General features: G+C 39.6%; 1 protein-coding gene and 1 long non-coding RNA gene across 2 annotated transcripts in view; one reads left to right on the top strand and one right to left on the bottom strand.

Moving 5' to 3' along the window:
- The window catches only part of LOC140732318 (kinesin-1 heavy chain), an 85,835-nt gene extending 81,163 nt beyond the window's left edge, over nt 1-4,672 (top strand). Inside the window, exon 27 of the mRNA XM_073054789.1 lies at nt 1,945-4,672. Within this exon, the coding sequence (XP_072910890.1) occupies nt 1,945-1,964 (20 nt within the window). The 3' untranslated portion in view covers nt 1,965-4,672. The remainder of the gene's footprint in view (nt 1-1,944) is intronic.
- The window catches only part of LOC140732320 (uncharacterized), a 51,655-nt gene that overhangs the window by 622 nt on the left and 30,386 nt on the right, over nt 1-20,647 (bottom strand). The window contains exon 2 of the long non-coding RNA XR_012100043.1: nt 18,497-18,587. This is a non-coding gene — a long non-coding RNA (uncharacterized lncRNA). The remainder of the gene's footprint in view (nt 1-18,496; nt 18,588-20,647) is intronic.

The raw sequence follows: 20,647 nt of genomic DNA, 5'->3' as shown, positions 1-20,647 counted from the left end.
GGCCCAAGAGATATAAATGATAATAGGTGATTACTTTTTTTCCAGATGTGTTAGTAGTTAATTCCCTTCCTGTGTTTGCCCTCTTCCTGTATCTGAAATTAGAGATGATTTAAGCAGAAGTTACCTCTTCTAACTTTACTTGTGGATTTTTTAAGCATTCAGTAGTCCAATGGGCTTACATAATTGTATGCATAAATCATCTCTCCTGTTCCATTTGTCATCATTCAGGTAGTTTGCAGTAAGTTTGAGTGTTGTCCAGAAATCGTTATAATTTTACCTGCTGCATATGATTCCAACATACAACACAATACAGGCCCTTCGGCTCACAAAGCTGTGCCGAACATGTCCCTACCTTAGAACTACCTAGGCTTTACCCATAGCCCTCTATTTTTCTAAGCTCCATTTAGCCATCCAGCAGTCTCTTAAAAGACCCTATCGTTTCCGTCTCTACCACTGCCGCCGGCAGCCCATTCCACGCACTCACCACTCTCTGAGTAAAAAACTTACCACTGACATCTCCTCTGTACCTACTTCCAAGCACCTTAAAACTATGTCCTCTCGTGCTAGCCATTTCAGCCCTAGGGAAAAGCCTCTGACTATCCACACGATCAATGCCTCTCATTATCTTGTACACCTCTATCAAGTCACCTCTCATCCTCTGTCGTTCCAAGGAGAAAAGGCCGAGTTCGCTCAAACTGTTCTCATAAGGCATGCTCCCCAATCCAGGCAACATCCTTGTAAATCTCCTCTGCACCCTTTAATATTAGTAATGATGCCATTTTGAAACAAGTACCCATTTTAACTGCATGGGAAAGCAGGAAACCAGGAAACTGCTCTGTTTGGAAAGATGAGCATGGATAATCCTCCAATTATCTGAAATTTTGATTGGAAGCCATCAGGGTAGTTAGTGTTGCAGATTAAAATCCTTTTTTTAAAAAAAAGTGAGCTGACTGCTCAAACTTTATCTACCTTTTTAAAGAAAAGATCATTGTCAGTTATTTTTGTGGTGCCATACTCATATTGATCTTGATGCTTTCTGCCAGTGTAATCCATTTTCCTTAATATAGAAAAATGTCTAGCTTTTATGATAGTATTTTGCTTTTTCATGTGGGGGGGGTGGGAGAGTTAGAAAATTTTGTAAATTATTGACCAGCACTCATCATTCAACAAAAAAAGATGTTCATCCTTCTGAAGTGCCACATCACTTAATGACAAATGAACATTTTTTAGTCATTCTTTAAATTTAGCTTCAACATTGTCAGCATAATATTATGCAGTTAACTTTTCAGCAAATGTTAAAAATCCTTGAAATTACAGTATGAAAATGGTCTATCACATCCACGCCGGCTAGTGGGCAGCCATCCAGATCAATCCTATCTTCTGTAGCTTGTCCCTTAGCTTCAGTGCCTAGATGGTTCAAATGTTCGTCTAGACCCCTCTTAAACAAGGTCAGGGATTCTGCTTCCACCACACTCCGGCTTTGCATTCCAGGTACTCAGCATTCTCTAGGTGAAAAAGGTTTCTCTCTGATCATCTCTGAATCTATTATTATTTTCCCTAAATCCATCCTCTAGTTCCATTCATCTCTGATAAGGGGAAAAGATTCCTGCAGTCTACCCTATCTATACCTCTTATAATTTTATACATCTCAGTCACATCCCCTCTAACTCTTTCATTCCAGGGAAGTTAAACCTGGCCCCTCCAACTCTCCTTGCATCCAAAGTGCATCACCTTAAAAGAAGAATCGCTAATTAAATTCTTAGATTTTTAAAAAAAATAATCTGTTGCTCATGTTCTGCCCTTGGCTATTTAGTGCATAAACATGCCATTTTATGAGGTTCTTCAAAGTATTGCAACCTAGTACAGGTATTTGTCTCAACTAATCAGCTTTTACCTGGATTGGTTAATGCCTAATTTTTGTATGCTATTGCTTGTATTTTCCAGCTGCTAAAGCAACAACATAATCAAGGAGAAGTAGATGTCATCCAAAAACCCCATCATTCCAAGGCAGTGTGAACTCTGCAACTTAGACTTTTGACAGGATTATTTTTGGAAAAATTGGAAATAAAAACTGGCCTGTACAGCTACATCCTTGCAAAATAAGAGTGCAATGTAGGCATCTTGCAAATACTACATGTGATTTAATGTGTAGCTTCATTGCACAGTACATTGTCATTCATGTCTTAAATTTAGTCTGCACTGTGCCAAGTTGAATGTACGTTGTTGCAGGAAAACTTTAGCAAAAGCATTGAAGCCTAATTTGTGTACATTTCATTGTTTTAGGACTTGTGAAACAATGTCGCCAAGTAGATTTGATAAGCTTGTTTTACAGTGGGGAAAAATATTTGGAGTAACCCAGCTATAATTCTTGTGTAAATTAAGACAGTACTTGAAGTTTTTTCTTGAAATGGGATTTTTATTTTGGTTTAAGATGAAGAGGAGTAGTACAATTTGAATACTGAAGGTGCATTTTTGACTGTGGTTAGAGCAAGGAGCTAGGATCATACAGGGAAAAAAGCTGCTAATAAAATACTGGGAAGTTTTGAAGAGGTTGTTTAACATAGTCATTGCATTGGCTAAGGTTTTGGAAAGAACAGATTAAACTGTGCTGAAAATGTATTGCTGACCATAAATGTAAACAGAAAAAGTTAAAAGGCATTAAATTTAGAAATGGAAGGAACTTGCAGCTGCATCTCCTGTCCAGATTCTTCTAATTAATGATGAACTAACAGTCACCACTGGGCTTGCTATATAATAAAACAACATAAAAAAGAGCTTTTGAGTTAAGAATTTGCACTTGTTCTGGTTGCAAAATCGGTTTCAGTTGAAGTACAATTTTTTTTAAATGAATGGCACTTGTTAATCTTTTTTCCAGTGTTTAAACATTTTGCTCTTACCTAATTTAAAAAAAAATGCTTGGTACATGCTATTGATTACCATACACGACGGTAAGGTAGCCATTAACATGCAGCATGTAGAAAGGAGTCACAAATGGGAAACGTTTTACTGTAATTAGTTCTTTGTAGGTAAGTACTAAACATTAATACTATGATAAACTCTAATGGCATGAAATGCTTATGTTGACTCTAAACAGTCTAAGCCAATAAACAAATCATTTTTTACATAAGTAACTCAATTTTTACCATTTTGCTTGTGCAGTTAAGATATTTGCAAAATAAAATAACCCAAATCAAAAAGGAACAAACAATTTAAATGATGCACAAAGTTGCATTGCTGTGAATCAATTGGAATAAATGAGAAAGCAATGAGGTAAACTACGCAACCTCACAGAAATGTCCCCAAATATTCTCAACCAAGTATAAATTTTAGGTGTATCTTAAAATGGTACATTTTTAAAAAGTGCTTCAATCCCACATGTAATATTTGTAATTTCACAAATATACAGGTCTCTTTGCAAATTCATTTAGGTTTGTGTTAGGATATTGTATACAACTTCTTGGGTAAAAGGCTGTTTATCCTAAACTCAATGGATTACGCTTTGTCAGTGTTCATGCCTTGACTGTTGGATGCTTAAATTTCATTTGTATGCAAATGAAAATTCACCTGTTAAGTTGTCAGTTTGGAGAAGAGTGCAGCTTAAATGACTAAACCAAGACCCATGATGCATCTTTTTAAAAACATGGTGATTATTATTTTTGGCACTGTACTGTATTTTTGCCTCATAATTTTCTAGCATTTGTTTACAGTTTACAGTTGCTGGAGGCTGACTAACAAATCAGCCAGTAAAGCAATGTGAAGTAAACACAGTGCTAACATGTTTCAAGCAGTGGTGAAGATCAGTTTAATTTGGGGGCTTTTTGTTGTAGACTTAATCCATGGGTATTTGACATTCTAAATGCTAATCAGCTCAGTCAAAAACTTGAGAGTTGTATTTAAGATAAACATCTTTAAATTTAATTATTTTTATTCCTAAGAACGGTATCACCATGTTCTTTTGTAATTAGAAGTATTTAGACCAGAATAAGGCTACACACGTTGTCCAAGACAGAACTTAACACTTTTTTGTAATTTTGTCTCACCAATATTGTAAATGTTTTGATTTTGCATATTTATGTATGGCTTTTTTTTTTTGCAGATAAGAGAATCTGTATATTAGATCTAACACTCAGAATTGGTTGCTAGGTGCAGTCACTGCCGAAGAAATAACTAGTTTAAGGGTCAATTTTTCAATATTGCATACTTTGCAAATTTCCAATTTGTGACATCTGTATCAAAGTTACCATTGCAAATCTTCTGGACGGGGCTGTTAGCTGGGTGTTGAATACAAATTTATTATTGAATAGTAAATGCCTCGCTGTCCTGATTGCATTGCAGTGTACTCTTCAAGTGCTTATTGTAAGCTTGTTCCTCACATCTTCAAGAAATAATCGAGTTTATGCTTTAAAACCATTTGAATAAAAACTTAGTATTTATTCATGGTGATCAACTAAATTATTTGCATTATTTAAACAATGCTAAAGAAATTACTGTAGTAATTCTAAATTTGACATGAGATGACACTAAGATAATCTGCCTGTGGAATATGGTGCAGAAGAAGTCGGACAGCAGAAGGCACATAAAATTCTGTTTTGGTTAAGCCATCATTTAGTTTTGACTGACTGCATGCTGTAAATGTATTTGTGTTTAAATAAATATGACTTTTGTCTGGGAATTCAATGAACCTTTGAGTCTTTTTTTTAAATTTCATTTTTTTTCCAATTTGCCCTTTCCCTACTTTGGTGATTAAAATAAAAAGGTAACTGTTGATTGAGTACCACAAGAGTAATGTGAACTATATATAACTGATCAATTTGGCTAACCAAGTGTATAAAATGACTGAAGGTACTATGTGTATATATAGGAAAAAGTTAAGCTCAGTTAATGAAGAGTCCAGCGCGAGTTAAGCTCAACTGTTCACAAATTAAAGTTCCAACCATAGTTGGTGCTTTTGTGATTACACTGATATCATGATATTGAATTATATTTATGGCATAAACATGTCCTCCACCTAATAAATGTAGTATAACAGGTGACTGTGGAAAAGCACAGATCTTGCTGAGCATGTTTGTTTGATCTGGCTTTTGAATAGAATTGTATTTTGTCCTGTCTTCATTTATTTTCTGACCTTTTTGTCTGGCACACTGCTCCCAAAAAAAAATCATCCACATCCTGTTGCTACAAACAGTCTGCCGGATGAGCTTGACTTGATGCATCAATAATTCCTCTCCTCTCCATCCCACCCCATCCCACAGGTACTACTTGACCTGAGCTCTTCCAGCAGATTGTGCTCCAGATTCTAGCAGCTGCAGTCTTATGTATCCACAACCATCTAGGGCATCTCACCATATAGGGCATGTCTTCTTTTCATTAATACTATTGTGGAGTAGATAAAAGAGCCTGACGACAGTCACTCAATGATTCAGAACTATTTCTTCCCTTCCCACAAAGTATTTCTGAATGCTCCATGCACATTACCTCATTGCTCCTTTTTTGAACTTTATTTTTGTCATTTAGAGTTATTTTATCTGTGCACTGTAATGCTGAAGCAAAACAGTAGATTTCACAACTTATAAGTCAGTGATAGCAAATTTGATTTTGAAAATCTGCAGTCCACAGCCAACTTGTTGGTGAGACTGTTTTGTGATTTTTTTTTTACCTCTTCTGCGGCAGGTGGGACCTGTACAAGAGAGACGGGTTACACCTGAACTACAGGGGGACCAATATCCTTGCAGGGAGGTTTGTTAGTGTTATTGGGGAGGGTTTAAACTAGATTTGCAGGGGGATGGAAACCAGAGTGACAGAGCAGATAGTGGAGCGGGGGTGAAAAATGATGTTAAAAGTTCATGCAAAGTCACAAATAGAAGATTTGTGTGTGGTGGTAATCTTCAGAGGTGTGTCTATTTCAGTGCGATGAGTATTGTGGGGAAGGCAGACGAGCTGAGGGTGTGGATTGACACATGGAATAATGACATTATAACCATTAGTGAAACTTGGCTACAGGAGGGGCAGGACTGGCAGCTTAATGTTCCAGGGTTTAGATGTTTCAGACGTGATAGAGACAGAGGGATGAAGGGTGGAGGGGTGGCATTGCTAGTCAGGGAAAATGTTACATCGGTGCTCAAGCAGGACAGATTAGAGGGCTTTTCTACTGAGGCCATATGGGTGGAGCTGAGAAATAGGAAAGGTATGACCACATTAATGGGGGTGTATTAAAGACTAACCAATTGTCACGAGAATTGGAGGAGCAAATCTGCAGAGAGATAGCAGACAAACTGCAGGAAACAAAGTTATGATAGTAGGGGATTTTAATTTTCCATGTATTGATTGGGACTCACATACTGTTAAAGGTCTAGATGGGTTAGAGTTTGTAAAATGTGTCCAGGAAAGTTTTCTAAATCAATATATAGAGGTACTAACTAGAGAGGATGTAATATTAGATCACCTATTAGGAAACGAGTTAGGACAGGTGACGGAAGTGTGTGCAGGGGAACACTTTGGTTCCAGTGATCATAACACCATTAGTTTCAACTTGATCATGGAAAAAGATAGATCTGGTCCTTGGGTTGAGGTTCTAAACTGGAAAAAGGCCAAATTTGAAGAAATGAGAAAGGTTCTAAAAAGTGTGGATTGGGACAGGTTCGCTGACAAAGATAGGACTGGTAAGTGGGAGGCCTTCAAAGGAGAAATTTTGAGAGTGCAGAGTTTGTATGTTCCTGTCAGGATTAAAGCCAAAGTGAATAAGGAACCTTGGTTCTCAAGGTATATTGGAACTCTGATAAAGAAGAAGAGAGAGATGTATAGGCAACAGGGAACAAATAAGGTACTTGAAGTATAAAAAGTGCAAAAAAAATACTTAAGAAAGAAATCAGGAGGGCTAAAAGAAGACATGAGGTTGCTTTGGCAGTCAAGGTGAAGGATAATCCTAAGAACTTCTACAGGTATATTAAGAGCAAAAGGATATTAGGGATAACATTGGTCCTCTTGAAGATCAGAGTGGTCGGCTATGTATGGAACCAAAAGAAATGGGGGAGATCTTACATGTTTTTTTTTTGCATCTGTATTTACTAAGGAAACTGGCATGGAGTCTACGGAAATAAGGCAAACAAGTAATGAGGTCATGGAACCTATACAGATTGAAGAGGAGGAGATGCTTGCTATCTTGAAGCAAATCAGAATAGATAAATCCCCGGGACCTGACAGGGTATTCCCTCGGACCTTGAAGGAGACTAGTATTGAAGTTGCAGGGGCCCTAGCAGATATATTTAAAATGTCGGTATCTACAAGTGAGGTGCCGGAGGATTGGAGGATAGCTCATGTTGTTCCGTTGTTTAAAAAAAGGCTCTAAAAGTAATCCAGGAAATTATAGGCTGGTAAGTTTGACATCAGTAGTAGGTAAATTATTGAAAGGAGTACTAAGAGATGGGATCTACAAGTATTTGGATAGACAGGAACTTATTAGAATCAACATGGCTTTGTGTGTGGTAGGTCATGTTTAACCAATCTATTAAGAGTTTTTTGAGCGGTTACCAGGAAAGTGGATGAAGGGAAGGCAGTGGATGTTGTCTACATGGACTTCAGTAAGGCCTTTGATAAGGTCCTGCATTGGAGGTTAGTTAGGAAGATTCAGTCGCTAGGTATACATGGAGAGGTAGTAAATTGGATTAGACATTGGCTCAATAGGAGAAGCCAGAGAGTGGTAGTGGAGGATTGCTTCTCTGAATGGAGGCCTGTGACTAGTGGTGTGCCACAGGGATCAGTGCTGGTTCCATTGCTATTTGTCATCTATATCAATGATCTGGATGATAATGTGGTAAATTGGATTAGCAAATTTGCTGATGATACAAAGATTGGAGGTGTACTGGACAATGAGGAAGGTTTTCAAAGATTGCAGAGGAATTTGGTCCAGCTGGAAAAATGGACTGACAAATGGCAGATGAAGTTTAATGCAGACAAGTGTGAGGTATTGCACTTTGGAAGGACAAACCAAGGTAGAACATACAAGGTAAATGGTAGGGCACTGAGGAGTGCAGTAGAACAGAGGGATCTGGGAATACAGATACATAATTCCCTAAAAGTGGCATCACAGGTAGATAGGGTCGTAAAGAGAGCTTTTGGTACATTGGCCTTTGTAAATCAAAGTATTGAGTATAGGAGTTGTAATGTTATAGTGAGGTTGTATAAGGCATTGGTGAGGCCGAATTTGGAGTATTGTGTGCAGTTTTGGTCACCAATTTACAGGAAGGATATTAATAAGGTTGAAAGAGTGCAGAGAAGGTTTACAAGGATGTTGCTGGGCCTTGAGAAACTGAGTTACAGAGAAATGCTGAATAGGTTAGGACTTTATTCCCTGGAGCGTAGAAGAATGAGCGGAGATTTGATAGAGGTATATAAAATTAAGATGGGTATAGATAGAGTGAATGCAAGCAGGCTTTTTCCACTGAGGCTAGGGGAGCAAAAAACCAGAGGACATGGGTTAAGGGTGAAGGGGGAAAAGTTTAAAGGGAACATTAGGAGGGGGGGCTTCTTCACACAGAGAGTGGTGGGAGTGTGGAATGAGCTGCCAGATGAAGTGGTACGTGCGGGCTCACTTTTAACATTTAAGAAAAACTTGGACAGGTACATGGATGAGAGGTGTATGGAGGGATATGGTCCAGGTGCAGGTCAGTGGACTAGGCAGAAAAATTGTTTGGTACAGTCAAGAAGGGCCGAAGGGCCTGTTTCTGTGCTGTGATGTTGTATGGTTCTATTAGGTTGGTTTTACTTTCAACATTTGCTTTGTAGATCAGTTGAGAAATGGCACAACACCACGGAGGAAAGGTTATCTTTAAAAAAAAAATGATTAACTGGATTTGTGATACATCAAAACTTCAATAAGGATTTTCCTTTCAATTAATGGTGCTAGAGCAAATTTTGCAACAGTTCTCTAATGACCATATAAGAATCTGTACTTCACTGTAAATCTGTTTAGAATACATGGTATTGGGAGACTGCAGATAAACATCACTGGACAGACATCAACCTTCAATATCTAAAAGGGAAATTGCTGAAAATTAGAAAAAAACATGCTGAGTATCGATATTTGGAAATTAATTTGTACTAAAGAGGCTGAAAACTGATGTTTTAATTTTCTTGTTTATACACTTTAAGACTGGAAGCACCAATTCAACCCTTCCTACAAGTTTTCCACAATTTCTGCTTCAAAGTTTATCATAAAAACACAGAAAACCTACAGCACAATACAGGCACAATGCTGTGCTGAACATGTACGTACTTTAGAATTTACCTATGGTTACCCATAGCCCTCTATTTTTCTAAGCTCCATGTATCATATCCACCTCCTCCAACGTCGCCAGCAGCTCATTCCACGCATTCACCACTCTGCGTTTAAAAAAAAAACAACTTACCCCTGACATCTCCTCTGTAGCTACTTCCAAGCACCTTAAAAAACTGTGCCCTCTTGTGTAAGCTATTTGTAAGACCTGGGGGAAAAGCCTCTGACTATCTACACGATCAATGCTTCTCATCATTTTATACACCTCTAATCAGGTCACCTCTCATCCTCTGCTGCTCCAAGGAGAAAAGGCCAAGTTCACTCAACTTATTCTCATAAAGCATGCTCCCCAATCAAGGCAACATTCTTGTAAATCTCTGCATCCTTTCTATAGTTTCCACGTCCTTCCTGTAGTGAGGTGACCAGATCTGAGCACAGTACTCCAAGTGGGGTCTGACCAGGGTCCTAGATAGCTGTAACATTACCTCTAGGCTCTTAAACTCAATCCCACAATTGATGAAGGCCAATGCACCATATGCCACCTTAACTACAGAGTCACTCTGCGCAGCAACTTTGAGTGCCCTATAGACTCGATCCCCAAGATCCCTCTGATTCTCCATGCTGCCAAGAGTCTTACCATTAATACTATATTCTGCCATCATATTTGACCTACCAAAATGAACCAACTCACACTTAACTGGGTTGAACACCATTTGCCACTTCTCAGCCCAGTTTTGCATCCTATCAATGTCCCACTGTAACCTCTGACAGCCCTCCAGACTATCCACAACACCCCCAAACTTTGTGTCATCTTCTTCCCCTCTACCATCAGATTTCTGAATGGACATTGAACCCATGAACATAACTATTTTTACTTCTGTTTTTGCACTAATTATTTAACTATTTAATCTATAATTTAGTTTTTTCTATACTGTATTATCATGTATTGCATTGTACTGCTGCTGCAAGTTAACAAATTTCATGACATATACTTGGGATATTAAACCTGATTCTGATTTTAGAAAGTAAACTGAAAGAATCTTGGAGAGATGGTTTATTTTGAAACTGGAATATGGAGGTGACTGAATTTTAGACTTAGTTTATCATAGACGTAGAGATTGATTAATGGAAATGGGACATGGCATTTCATGTAGAGACATGGTAACTTTGTCTGACATTTGAAAGATCATATGCATTCAGTAGAAGATAAATTTGGTTGCTAGGATAAAAATCTTGTAGTGCACTGAGAACATCAAATGAGGATTACAGATACTTACCTGTCCATTTTTGAAGCAGTTGTTGCTATTTTTGATCATTTTTATTTACTAGTAACAAATAGAGACAGAATTAGGCCATAGAGTCGGTTCCATCATTCCATCATGGCTGATTATCCTTTTCAACCCTAATCAAAATCAGGTTTAATATCACTAGCACATGTCGTAAAGTTTATTTTGGGGCAGCAGTACACTGCAATATATAATAAACTTACTTACAATAAGTAGCATATATATAACCATATAACAATCACAGCATGGAAACAGGCCATTCCGGCCCTCCTAGTCCGTGCCGAACTCTTAATCTCACCTAGTCCCATCTACCCGCACTCAGCCCATAACCCTCCACTCCTTTCCTGTCCATATACCTATCCAATTTTACCTTAAATGACACAACTGAACTGGCCTATACTACTTCTACAGGAAGCTCATTCCACACAGCTATCACTCTCTGAGTAAAGAAATACCCCCTCGTGTTTCCCTTAAACTTTTGCCCCCTAACTCTCAAATCATGTCCTCTCGTTTGAATCTCCCCTACTCTCAATGGAAACAGCCTATTCACGTCAACTCTATCTATCCCTCTCAAAATTTTAAATACCTCGATCAAATCCCCCCTCAACCTTCTACGCTCCAATGAATAGAGACCTAACTTGTTCAACCTTTCTCTGTAACTTAAGTGCTGAAACCCAGGTAACATCCTAGTAAATCGTCTCTGCACTCTCTCTAATTTATTGATATCTTTCCTATAATTCGGTGACCAGAACTGTACACAATATTCCAAATTTGGCCTTATCAATGCCTTGTACAATTTTAACATTACATCCCAACTTCTGTACTCAATGCTCTGATTTATAAAGGCCAGCGTTCCAAAAGCCTTCTTCACCACCCTATCTACATGAGACTCCACCTTCAGGGAACTATGCACTGTTATTCCTAGATCTCTCTGTTCCACTGCATTCCTCAATGCCCTACCATTTACCCTGTATGTTCTATTTGGATTATTCCTGCCAAAATGTAGAACCTCACACTTCTCAGCATTAAACTCCATCTGCCAAATTTCAGCCCATTCTGCTAACCGGCATAAATCTCCCTGCAAACTTTGAAAACCCACCTCATTATCCACAACACCTCCTACCTTAGTATCATCGGCATACTTACTAATCCAATTTACCACCCCATCATCCAGATCATTTATGTATATTACAAACAACATTGGGCCCAAAACAGATCCCTGAGGCACCCCGCTAGTCACCGGCCTCCATCCCGATAAACAATTATCCACCACTACTCTCTGGCATCTCCCATCTAGCCACTGTTGAATCCATTTTATTACTCCAGCATTAATACCTAACGACTGAACCTTCTTAACTAACCTTCCATGTGGAACTTTGTCAAAGGCCTTGCTGAAGTCCATATAGACTACATCCACTGCCTTACCCTCGTCAACATTCCTCGTAACTACTTCAAAAAATTCAATAAGGTTTGTCAAACATGACTTTCCACACACAAATCCACGCTGGCTACTCCTAATCAGATCCTGTCTATCCAGATAACTATAAATACTATCTCTAAGAATACTTTCCATTAATTTACCCACCACTGATGTCAAACTGACAGGTCTATAATTGCCAGGCTTACTTCTAGAACCCTTTTTAAACAATGGAACCACATGAGCAATACGCCAATCCTCCGGCACAATCCCCGTTTCTAATGACATCTGAAAGATCTCCGTCAGAGCTCCTGCTATCTCTACACAAACTTCCCTCAAGGTCCTGGGGAATATCCTGTCAGGACCCGGAGATTTATCCACTTTTAAATTTCTTAAAAGCGCCAGTACTTCCACCTCTTTAATTGTCATAGGTTCCATAACTTCCTTACTTGTTTCCCACACCTTACACCATTCAATATCCTTCTCCTTAGTGAATACCGAAGAGAATAAATCGTTCAAAATCTCTCCCATCTCCCTCGGCTCCACACATAGCTGACCACCCTGATTCTCTAAGGGACCAATTTTATCCCTCACTATCCTCTTGCTTTTAATATAACTGTAGAAACCTTTCAGATTTACTTCCACCTTATTTGCCAAACCAAACTCGTAACTTCTTTTAGCTTTTCTAATCTCTTAAGATTCCTTTTACATTCTTTATATTCCTCGAGCAATTCCTTTACTCCATGCTGCCTATATCTATTGTAGACATCCCTCTTTTTCCGAACCAAGTTTCTAATATCCCTTGAAAACCATGGCACTTTCAAACCTTTAACCTTTCCTTTCAACCTAACAGGAACATAAAGATTCTGTACCCTCATAATTTCACCCTTAAATGACCTCCATTTCTCTATTACATCCTTCCCATAAAACAACGTGACCCAATCCACTCTCTCTAAATCCCTGTGCATCTCCTCAAAGTTAGCCTTTCTCCAATCAAAAATCTCAACACTAGGTCCAGTCCTGTCCTTCTCCATAATTATATTGAAGCTAATGCTATTGTGATCACTGGACCCAAAGTGCTCCCCAACACATACATCTGTCAGCTGACCTATCGCATTCCCTAACAGGAGATCCAACACTGCCCCATCTCTAGTTGGTACTTCTATGTATTGTTGCAAAAAACTATCCTGCACACATTTCACAAACTCTAAATCATCCAGCCCTTTTACAGAATGAGCTTCCCAGTCTATGTGTGGAAAATTAAAATCTCCCACAATCACCACCTTGTGTTTACTACAAATATCTGCTACCTCCTTACAGATTTGCTCTTCCAACTCACGCTCCCCATTAGGTGGCCTATAAAACACTCCTATCAGTGTTACTACACCTTTCCCATTCCTCAATTCCACCCAAATAGCCTCCCTAGAGGAGCTCTCTAATCTATCCTTCCAAAGCACCGCCATAAGATTTTCTCGGACAAGCAATGCAACACCTCCTCCTCTGGCCCCTCCTACTCTATCACACCTGAAGCAACTAAATCCAGGAATATTTACTTGCCAATCACACCCTTCCTGCAACCATGCTTCACTAATAGCTACAACATCATAATTCCAGGTATCAATCCACGCTTTAAGCTCATCCACCTTTCTTACAATGCTCCTAGCATTAAAATAGATACATTTAAGATACTCTCCACCTCCTCCTCTCTTTTCATCCCTAACAATGCATTCAAATTTATTATCCTTTTCTTTCTTCTCCCCTACATCTTCAGGCTGAGCGCATCCCTTCTCCATCACCTGCCTTTATAAATATATATTTATAAAATAACTAGTGAAAAAATAGTGAGTGAGTGTTCATGGATTCATTGTCCATTCAGAAATCTAACTGTGGAGGGGAAGGAGGTGTTCCTGAAATGTTGAATGTGTGCCTTTGGGCTCCTGTACCACCACCTTGATGGTAGTAATGAAAAAGGTGTGTACTGTGTGATGGGGGTTCTAAATGATGGATGCTGCCTTTTTGAGGCATCACCTTTTGAAGCTAGGCTCTATGATGGAGTTTGCTGAGCTTACAACTTTCTCCAGCTTTTTATGATCCTGTGCATACCAGACAGTTAGAATGCATTGTACGTTTGCAGAAATTTGACAGTGGATTCAGTGACATACCAATTCTCCTCAAACTCCTAATGAAATATAGCTGATGTCATGCCTTCTTTGGAATTGCATCAATATGTTTGTTGTTGGGCCCAGGATAGATTGTCAGAGATGTTGACATGCAGAAATCTGAAACTGTTCAACCTTCCCATTGCTGATCACTCAATGAGGTCTCCGTGTTCCCTCGATTTCCCCTTCCTAAAGTCCACAATCAATTCCTTGGTCTTACTGACGTTGAGTGCAAGGTGGTTGTTGCGACACCACTCAACCAACTGCTCAATCTCGCTCCTGTACATCTCCTTGTCACCACCTGAAATTCTGCCAACAATAACTATAGATGGCATTTGAGCTGTATTGTACTGGGCTACAGTAAGGCCTTTAATAAGATTACATACAGTAGGCTGCTCAGGAAGGAATCCAGACAGAGCTGGCTAATTGGCTTGAAGTTAGAAAACAGTGTGATAGTGGGAGATCATTTCTCATTTATTTCATTGATAGCCACTGGTTTGTAATTTCCCCATATTCTCTTGTTCCAGTTGAGGTTTTTTTTTTACCTTTAGGCTGTCCTAGATTTCACTTATTATTCAATCAATTGGAAAATTCCATCTATTTGCAGTATTCATATCAAATCCTCCTGAATCACAGAGCATCCACCTCTCCAGATTCATCAGCAAAGTATTTGATTCTGTTCACTATTTGTGTTAGTTACCTACAGCCTGCAGTTTGTGAAGAGTATTTAGCTAATGATATGTGATTTACTTGCAACTAGTTAAAATTAGAGTACAATAAATATTTAATTACTGCCATGTGACAACAGGTTGTTTGCTGCCTAGTAATCCCTGGAGTGGTAAATGATTAATTACAATGGATTAAAAATTGATTTTTCTGACAATAAAATCAGTCATTCATAACAATGTAATTAAAAAGTACTAATTCAGTTGAAACCTGTAAAGCTTTATAATGCTGTTGGTGTCCAGTATCCAACTCTCCACCTTCACAAAAACGTTTACCAAGTATGTGGCAGCTGAAAAGTTTTGAAGTGTTTTATACAAATATTTGACTCCAACTTAGACTCTGAACATAGCTCCTACCCAGACTCTTCATTTACATCCCGTGGCCTCTAACTCCTCCTCATCCCTGTCCCCAAATCCTAACCTGTCCCCTAACTCCCTGCGCTATCCTCAAAACTTTCCCTGCAAAGCTAAAAATTAGAGCAACTAAGCCTGAACCACGGTATCAACAAATATCACAGCTTGGTGCCATCTTGGCCAGATAAAAATTCCATCATCAAATTTTATAGTAAAAGACTAGTTGGAGGGGTACACGGATAGGAAAAGTTTCAAGGGATACAGATGAAATATGGACAAATTGGTCTAGCTTAGGTAGATATCCTGATTGATATGGATGAGTTGTGCTGAAGGGCCTGTTTCTGTGCTGTATGATTTTATGACTTTTACAATTTTATATACTTGTATTAGGTCAACATTTAGCCTCCTTTGCTCCAGGAAAAATAAACTTAACCCATCCAATCTCTCCCCATAACAATACTCCTTCAATCCTGGCACATATCAGGATTAAAATTCATCTGCCAACACCCCACCCAACTTTCCAGGTGATCTCTATCCTGTTGTAGCCTTAGACATTCTTCCAGCTCACAACACAAGAACAATAGAATGTCATTTGCGGGTGCATACAGATACCTTGATGTGTGAATGCACAACTTCTGAGCCTTTCTGTAGAGATCATACCAGACCAACAGACTGGTGTAGTCCGTGTACCAGATGAACTCAACGCCTTCTCTGCCTGCTTTGAAAGGGAGAATATTACTACAGCTGTGAAGATCCCTGCTGCACCCGGTGACCCTGTGACCTCTGTCTCAGAGGCCGAGGTTAGACTGTCTTTGAAGAGGGTGAACCTCCGCAAGGCGGAAACCCCCGACTGAGTACGTAGTAAGGCTCTGAAAACTTGTGCCAACCAACTGGTGGGAGTATTTGAGAACACTTTCAACTTCTCACTGCTATGGGCAGAAGTTCCCACTTGCTTTAAAAAGGCAACAATTATACCAGTGCCTAAGAAGAAAAATGTGAGCTGCCTTAATGACTATTGCCCAGTAGCACTCACATCGGCAGTGATGAAATGCTTTGAGAGGCTGATCATGACTAGACTGAACTCCTGCCTCAGCAGGGACCTGGACCAACTGCAATTTGCCTGTTGCCACCATAGGTCAACAACAGGCGCAATCTCAATGGCTCTCCACTCGACTTTAGACCACCTGGACAACACAAGCACCTATGTTAGGATGCTGTTCATCGACTATAACTGAGCTTTTAACACCATCATTCCCACAATCCTGATTGATAAGTTACAGAACCCGGGCCTCTGTACCTCCTTCTGCAATGGATTCTCAACATCCTAACCAGAAGATCACAATCTGTGTGGATTGATGATAATATCTCCTCCTTGCTGATGATCAACACTGGTGCACCTTAGGTGTGTGTGCTTAGCCCACTGCTCTACTCTCTCTATACCTGTGACTGTGTGGCTAGACTCAAATACCATCTGTAAATTTGCTGATGATTGTTGGTAGTATCTTAGATGGAGACAAGAGGACGCACAGGAGCGAGATATACCAACTAGTTGAGTGGAGTCGCAGCAACAACCTTGCACTCAATGTCAGTAAAACAGAAGAGCTGATTGTGGACTTCAGGAAGGGTAAAATGAAGGAACACATACCAATCCTCAAAGAGGGATCAGAATTGGAGAGAGTGAGCAGTTTCAAGTTCCTGGGTATCAAGATCTCTGAGGACCTAACCTGGTCGCAACATATTGATGCAGCTATAAAGAAGGTAAGACATGGACTATACTTCATTAGGAGCTTGAAGAGATTTGCTATGTCAAAAAATACACTCAAAAACTTCTATTGATGTACCATGGAGAACATTCTGACAGGCTGCATCACTGTCTAGTATGGGTGGGGGGGGGGGGTACTACTGCACAGGACTGAAAAAAGCTGCAGAGAGACGCAAATTAATTTGGCTTCATTTTGGGTACTAGCCTAGAAAGTACCCAGGACATCTTCAAGGCGCAGTGTCTCAGAAAGGTAGTGTCCATTATTAAGGACCTCCAGTACCCAGGGCATGCCCTAGCTCATTGTTACCATCAGGTAGGAGGTACAGAAGTCTGAAGACACACACTCAGCGATTCAGAACAGCTTCTTCCCCTCTGCCATCTGATTCCTAAATGGACATGGAACCCGTGAACACTACCTCACTTTTTTCATATATATTATTTCTGTTTTTGCATGATTTTTAATCTATTCAATATCCATACACTGTAATTTATTTATTTTCTTTTATATTATATATTGCATTGAACTGCTGCTGCTAAGTTAACAAATTTCATGACACATGCCGGTGATAATAAACCTGATCCTGATATATTTACTTGGATTTTCAGAAGGCCTTTTGACAAGCTGCTGCACATGAGGCTGCTTAAGGAGATAGAAGACCGCGATATATTACAGGGAAGAGTCTTGTATGGATAGAAGATTGGCTGACAGCAGGAGACAAAGAATTCGAATAAAGGGGGTCCATTCTGGTTGTCTGCTGCTGACTAATGGTGTTCCTCAATATTGGGGCTGCTTCTTTTCAGAACCTGAATGAAAATCAGGTTTAACATCACTGGCGTATGTTGTGAAATTTGTTGACTTTGTGGCAGCAGTACAATGCAATACATAATAATAGAGAAAAAACTATATTACTGTAAGTATATATATGTATATATTAAATAATTAAATAAGTAGTGCAAAAAAATGAAATGAAAAAGGTAGTGAGGTAGTGTTCATGGATTTAATGACCATTCAGAAACTGGACAGCAGAGGAGAAGAAGCTGTTTCTGAATTGTTGAGTGTGTGTCTTCATGTTTCTGTATCTCCTTCCTGATGCCAACATGTTATATGTCAATGGTTTCGATGAGGGAATTGATGGCTTTGTGGCCATGTTTGCAAATGATATGAAGATAGGTGGAGGGGCAGATACAGCTGAAGAAGCTGGGAGTCTGCAGACAGATTGGGAGAATGGGTAAAGAAGCGTCAGATGGAATACAGTGTACGGTCATGCACTTTGGTAGAAGGAATAAAGGCGTAGACGATTTTCTAAAAGGGAAGAAAATTCAAAAATCAGAGGTGCAAAGGGACTTAGAAGTCCTTGTGCAGGACTCCCTAAACATTTTCTTGCAGGTTGAATCTGTTGCAAGAAAGGCAAATACAATGTTAGCAGTCATTTTGAAAAGACTATAATATAAGAGCAAGGATGTAATGCTGGGGCTTTATAAGGAATTGTTCAGACTCCACTTGGAGTTTTGGGGCTCTTACCTAAGAAAAGACATGTTGGCATTAGAAAAGGTCAGGAGTGTCGTAGTAGTTAATAGTAGTAGTCCTATGCCACTTGGGTAGCTGCTCCCACCTGGAAGGGGTACAAGCAGTGTTATCAATAATGTTCAGATGAATATCCTGCAAAGCTGGCCTCCGAGTGTCTCTCAGCACTATCCCTCAATAATGAACACAACACGGTGTCAGAAGTAGTTGTTTGTCAATGAATTTGTGCTACAGACCCAACAAGAAAGAATTTACAGTAACACTGATTCTGTTCAAATAGATCTATGAAAAAATAGCTGGTTTGCTAGACTGTATGCACCACGAGGCTGAGCTGAGCAATGGCCAGGGTTGTAAGGCAATGCCTTCAAGCTGCACCCAAAAGTGGATACATTGTAATAATAAGACCTTAAGACATAAGAGCAGAATTAGGCCATTTGGCCTGCCTAGTCTGCTCTACCACTGAATCATGGCTGATCCTTTTTCCCCCTCCTCAGCCCCACTCCTCTGCCCTCTCCCCATAGCTGTTGATGCCATATCCAATCAAGAAACTATCAAGCTCTGCCTTAAATACACCCTATGACCTGGCCTCCACAGCTGCCTGTGGTAATAAATTCCACAAATTCACCACCTTCTGGCTAAAGACATTTCTCCACATCTTTGTTTTAAATAGATGTCCCTCTATCCGGAGGCTGTGCCTTTTTGTCCTAGACGTCCCCCACCATGGGAAACATCTTTTCCACTTCTACTCTGTCTAAGCTTTTCAATGTTCGAAAGGTGTCAATGAGATTTCCTCTAATCCTTCTAAATTCCAGCGAGTACAGACCCAGTGCTATCGAACGTTCCTCATATAACCCTTGCATTCTCTGAATCATCTTTGTGAATCTCCTGTGAATCCTCTCCATGTCAGTACATCTTTTCTTACATGAGGAGCCCAAAACTGTTCACAATATTCAAGGTGAAGCCTCACCAGTGCCTTATAAAGCCTCCGTATCACATCCCTACTCTTTTATTCTTGAAATGAATGCTAACATTCCATTTGTCTTCCTCACTACTGACTCTACTTGCAGGTTAACCTTTAGGGTGTTCTGTACAAGGACTCCCAAGTCCCTCTGCATCTTAGATTTTTGGATTTTCTCCCTGTTTAGAAAATAGTCCGAACATTTATGTCTTCTACAAAAGTGCATGACCATGCATTTTCTAACATTGTATTTCATTTGTCACTCCCTTGCCCGTTCTTCTAATCTAAGTCCTTCTGCAGCCTACCTGTTTCCTCAACAGAACGTACCCCTCCACCAATTTTTGTATCATTAGCAAACTGGCAACAAAGCTATCTATTCTATCATCTAAATCATTGATATACAGCATAAAAAAGGTGGTCCTGACACTGACCCCTGCAGAACACCACTAGTCACTGACAGCCAACCAGAAAAGGATCTTTTTATTCCCACTCGCTGCCTCCTTCCAATCAGCCAATGATCCAACTATGTTAGTAACTTTCCTGTAATACCATAGGCTCTTAACTTGGCAAGCAGCCGCATGTGTGGCACTTGTCAAAGGCCTTCTGAAAGTCCACTGCATCCCTTTATCTGTCTTAATAGTAATCTCCTCAAAGAATTCCGACAGATTCGTCAGGCAAGATTTTCCCTTAAGGAAACTACGCTGACTTTGTCCTATCTTGTCTTGTGTCACCAAGTACTCCATAACCTCATCCTTAATAACTGACATCTTTCCAACCACTGAGGTCAGATTAATTGGTTTATAATTTCCTTTTTGCTGCCTTCCTCCTTTCTTAAAGAGTGGAGTGACTTTTGCAATTTTCCATTCCTCTGGCACCATGCCAGAGTCCAATGATTTTTGAAATGCCTCCACAATCTCTACCATTACCTCTTTCAGGTGTTACCTCAGTTCATCTGGTTCAGGTGACTTATATACCCTTAGGTCTTTCAGTTTTTTGTGCACCTTCTCCCTTGTAATAGTAACTGCACTCACTTCAATTCCCTTACACACTACAACATCTGGCACACTGCTAGTGTCTTCCACAGTGAATACGGATGCAAAATTTAGTTCATCTGCCATCTCCTTTTCCCCCACTAATATTTCTCTGGCTTCATTTTCTAGTGGTCCGATATCTCTTTTATTTTTTATATA

Source organism: Hemitrygon akajei, chromosome 8, assembly GCF_048418815.1.
Source record: "Hemitrygon akajei chromosome 8, sHemAka1.3, whole genome shotgun sequence".
In the NCBI taxonomy this organism is placed as follows: Eukaryota; Metazoa; Chordata; class Chondrichthyes; order Myliobatiformes; family Dasyatidae; genus Hemitrygon; species Hemitrygon akajei.
Note: the sequence above shows the minus strand (reverse complement) of the source record. Positions and strands in the feature narration are given on the sequence as shown.